Below are 4,036 nucleotides of genomic sequence, written 5' to 3'. Positions count from 1 at the left end.
CTGCTGGCTTCGCCTTATCTATTCATCTCTTTTTTCAAATGGATATTTAGGGATCTCTCTTGTTCATAGATCTTGAAACCAGATCTATCCCCGGAAGAACCAACACTTAAAGGGTGTAAGCAACGGAAGGTTCTCACCCTGTCCCCGACATTGTTCTCCGACAATGTCCCCTGGGCGAAAGGGGACACCATTCTCTTTCTTTCTTCAATCGTTTCGATCAGGACAAGAAGGTTGGTTCGTTTCGTCCTCCTATCTACGCAATTCTCTGCCTTCGTTCGTGATCATGATGGGAGAAAGGTAGTTGTAGAGGAGCGTCCTTTAGATAGAGCCCCCTGCTCCTAATGTAGAGCTAGAACTACTGCTATCGTGGAATCCGCGGTCACACATAAGTATCTCGCCTTCCAAAAAAAAGTGGCTGCTAATTAGCACTAATGCTAATGGGGACCATCGATCAAGAAGGACTTCGGAGACTACAATCTAATTGATCAAAAAAGAGTAATAGGGCCTACTCTTCTAGTTGCGCCTCTAACCTTACTACGCTACCCTGATAAAAGGTCGAATTCAGCAGGACTATAGGCACGGACTCGTGGTTGGTAATCAACTGAATCTACTCAGTCTTCTAGCATAGCGGCGTAAGATATATCGAAGAATGAACTTAGCCTTTAACCACGGGGTCCTTTAGGCAGTTGATTGCCCATTTGCTTCCACTGACTTACGTCGTGAACATTTCTCTAACCCGTCAATGAAATGAAGAGAAAGGCTTTCCTCTTCGATCCCATCCTATGAGCCCTGTGAGCTCACGAGTCGTCAGTGATGGTCAGTCACTTGGAGGATTTTATCGACCGGCCTGAACTAACCGCCCAAATCAAGTGAAGGCGATGAAGCAGGCTTAAGGCCCATTTTCTTATAAGAGTTATTTCTCTCCCCGGGAATCATAGCCTAGTATCGTACTGGGAATCCACTTCTGACCTGACCTTCTGATGAGAATCCTTTTAATTTCACTCTTTTTTTCAAGTAAAGAATATGTAAACCGAGGCCATTCTTTAGGCTGGTGAGTGAGATTTCTGCTCATTGCAGTCACCTACGGGTTTCTTCGCACCTGGATAGTACTAGGGCCCTTGTGCCCCGGCCCTTGATCAGATAAAGCTGCCTGCCTTATGACTCACAATTCAAAATGAGCCTTGCGATGAGATACGAACATTCCCCATGTTGTGGTTCCCTCCAGTCCGTTCCCGAGTTGGGTTAGGGCAACATCCGAGTGATTTCCTTCGCGGATCCAAACGCGCTCACAAGGCGCACAATATATATATATATATATATATATATATATATATATATATATATATATATATATATATATAGGCCTAGGTTATTCTATTCAAAGTAATTATTGTGTTATTGTAAGAAAGTGATTAATATATATTATTGAATTAAATATAATTCAGAATATCATCTTAATTAATTACAAGGGTAATTTAGTCAATTAAAATAGATTTAATAAAGGAAAAATGCATTTTTAAGGGATCATAGATTCTATTAATTTTAAAAATCCGATTTTACATATTATAATTTTTTTTAATTCAGATATTCTGACAGAATATGTTTATAGTATATTAAAAAAAAAATTCTTGAACCATAAATAATAAAAATATTCTTGAACCTATTTCTTGATCATAAATTTAAAAACTTCTTGTAGAATAACAAATCCTTGAACAATCAATTGAAGAATAAAAACAAAAAATACATTATTTCTTATAGAATACGGGTAACAATTGTTAAAAATTACATCAAAATCTAACAACGACTAATACATTCTAAAAAAATAATGTGGTACGTTTCAATTTTGTGGTCCGTTCTTCAAGCATCAACTTCTATGATTGCAACAGAATTAGAATTCATGATTCCATTCCAACAGAATTGGAATTCGTGATTCCATTCCAATAGAATTGGAATCTCACAAATATCAACCATTGAAGCATCTACAAAAACAAACTTGTTACCTTTTCAGAATTTAACATTGTCAAGATCTTGCACTGTCCACATAAATGAAGTGTTAAATAAAAAAGAATGAAAAAAATTAAAGAAACTAGAGATGAATGAAGAAACAAATTCAAGTTACCAAGACTTCAAGAAACTAGACATGAATGAAGGGTTGTAGTCTTGTTGTAGTTGCAATGTATGAAAACAAGAACTTGAACAAAAATCAAAATCTTGGAACTTCAACTGTATGTATGGTAAAGCATTCAACTTATGAGAAATTGAATTAATCTTAATGGATTCATGAAAAAACTGCCATGGTAGGTTACCCACGTAGATCTTGAAAGAAGTCCCCACCACTCGTTTTTCTGGTTGTGAACCTCTTGGTGCAGCCTTATTTACAGTAAGAGCCCTTCCACTCAAATCCTCTTTTTGTTCATAACAAATATTACAGATTAATGTGAATATGTAGTAATTAAGATGGATAGATGGAGAAGAAGATTAAGTTTACATAGCCATTGAACTTCTCCACGACTTTGTCAGCTTCTTCTACTGTGCTCATTGTCACAAACCCAAATCCTCTACTTTGTTCTGTATCCCTATTGTATATAACCTAAAACCAAACATCAAATCGGCCATTGTAAACACACGATGCAACATACGAAATTAATTAAGAAATTACTGAAAAGTAAATCGATTAATACCTCGGTGATATCTACTACTCCGACAGAATTGAAGAGATTAGCCAATTTCTCGCTGTCAAAATCATAGGGTAAGTTACCGACAAAAAGCTTTGCCTCTTCAGGTGGTTCTGAATATGATTCTGCTTCCTCTTCTTCTTCTTCGTTAGTTGCATCTTCTTCATGTACTGGTTCAGTTTCTTGTGTCAATTGTTGTGACCAATCTAAGGTATTGGTCACGAATTGGAGTGACCAATCGAGAAATCGGGATTTTGATCTTGGCTTTGGATAGAAGTCAATTGGAAAATTGAAACCCTAAAATTATTGTCTATACATATACGTGATTAATATCAAATTACCATAATTATAGGATATTATTTGGGAAAACTAATTATCAAATTACCTATTTACCCTTATTTATTAATTTAACTATTTAATTTTATTTTAAAATTTGATTGGTCCATGTTTATGCATACAATAACATAATAATTACTTTAAACAAATGAACCTAGCTCTCTCTCTCTCTCTCTCTCTCTATATATATATATATATATATATATATATATATATATATATATATATATATATATATATATATATATATAGAGAGAGAGAGAGAGAGAGAGAGAGGTAAAATTAACATATATTTGATTATTGACTATGACCTTGAATCTGAAGTGGCTGCACATGGCCAATTGATCCAATCTGTTGGCTCATAAGCATGTGCTTCATCTATAGGTTGCCAAGAGGCAATTGGTCAGCAAAAATATTAATTAATGACAATATTAAAATTAGTTCATTATGAATTGATAAATTAATTATATATATAAATACAAATAGATTAATTTAATTTGTGTTACGTACTCGATTTTGGTAATGAAACTAAATACTTTTCTCGTCAATATAAGTCAAAAACGTAATTTAGCTCATTGGTTATGTCATATTTAACGTAAAAGGTTAGGATCTTTTTTTTTCTTCAATGCGAACGCCTTGAATACTATTTCTTGTTTTACAAATAATTCGATCAGATGAAAATTTATAATATTAAAATTATATTTTATCATGTTTAATGTGTAAATTTGTTAAAGTAAATAAGTTTATGAGCATATTTTATACCGCAAACCTTGAAATATTGAAAATTAAGTTTACAATGTATAACTATCATCTATTAATTTTGTAAACTAAATTAGCAATTTGCAAAAATAAACTTTCACCAAACGTTGTTTTCAGTTAGGTCTTTTTTTAATAAAGAACAGAAAAGGTAAACGTATTAAAATAAAGTTATCTTAAAAGTCTAATGTTTATCATCAAAGACAAGTCCAAGTTGAATTTGTTGAGAGAGAATACGTGCATGGTGAAATGGGAAACATAGGGATAAA

At 33.6% G+C, this 4,036-nt stretch overlaps 1 protein-coding gene across 1 annotated transcript; it reads right to left on the bottom strand.

The window, feature by feature from the left end:
- Positions 1–2,020: 2,020 nt before the first annotated feature.
- On the bottom strand, positions 2,021–3,389 carry LOC128133461 (RNA-binding protein CP31B, chloroplastic-like). The gene is made up of 5 exons (XM_052770920.1): positions 3,323–3,389; positions 2,682–2,881; positions 2,489–2,590; positions 2,120–2,403; positions 2,021–2,033 (listed from the first exon to the last, which is right to left on the bottom strand). Exons 1-5 carry the CDS (start codon positions 3,387–3,389, stop codon positions 2,021–2,023), a joined length of 666 nt encoding a protein of 221 aa, XP_052626880.1.
- Between the last annotated feature and the right edge of the window lie 647 nt (positions 3,390–4,036).

This window comes from Lactuca sativa, chromosome 4 (genome assembly GCF_002870075.4).
Source record: "Lactuca sativa cultivar Salinas chromosome 4, Lsat_Salinas_v11, whole genome shotgun sequence".
Classification (NCBI taxonomy): domain Eukaryota; kingdom Viridiplantae; phylum Streptophyta; class Magnoliopsida; order Asterales; family Asteraceae; genus Lactuca; species Lactuca sativa.
The sequence above is the reverse complement of the archived record's forward strand: the minus strand, read 5'-3'. Positions and strand labels throughout refer to the sequence as shown.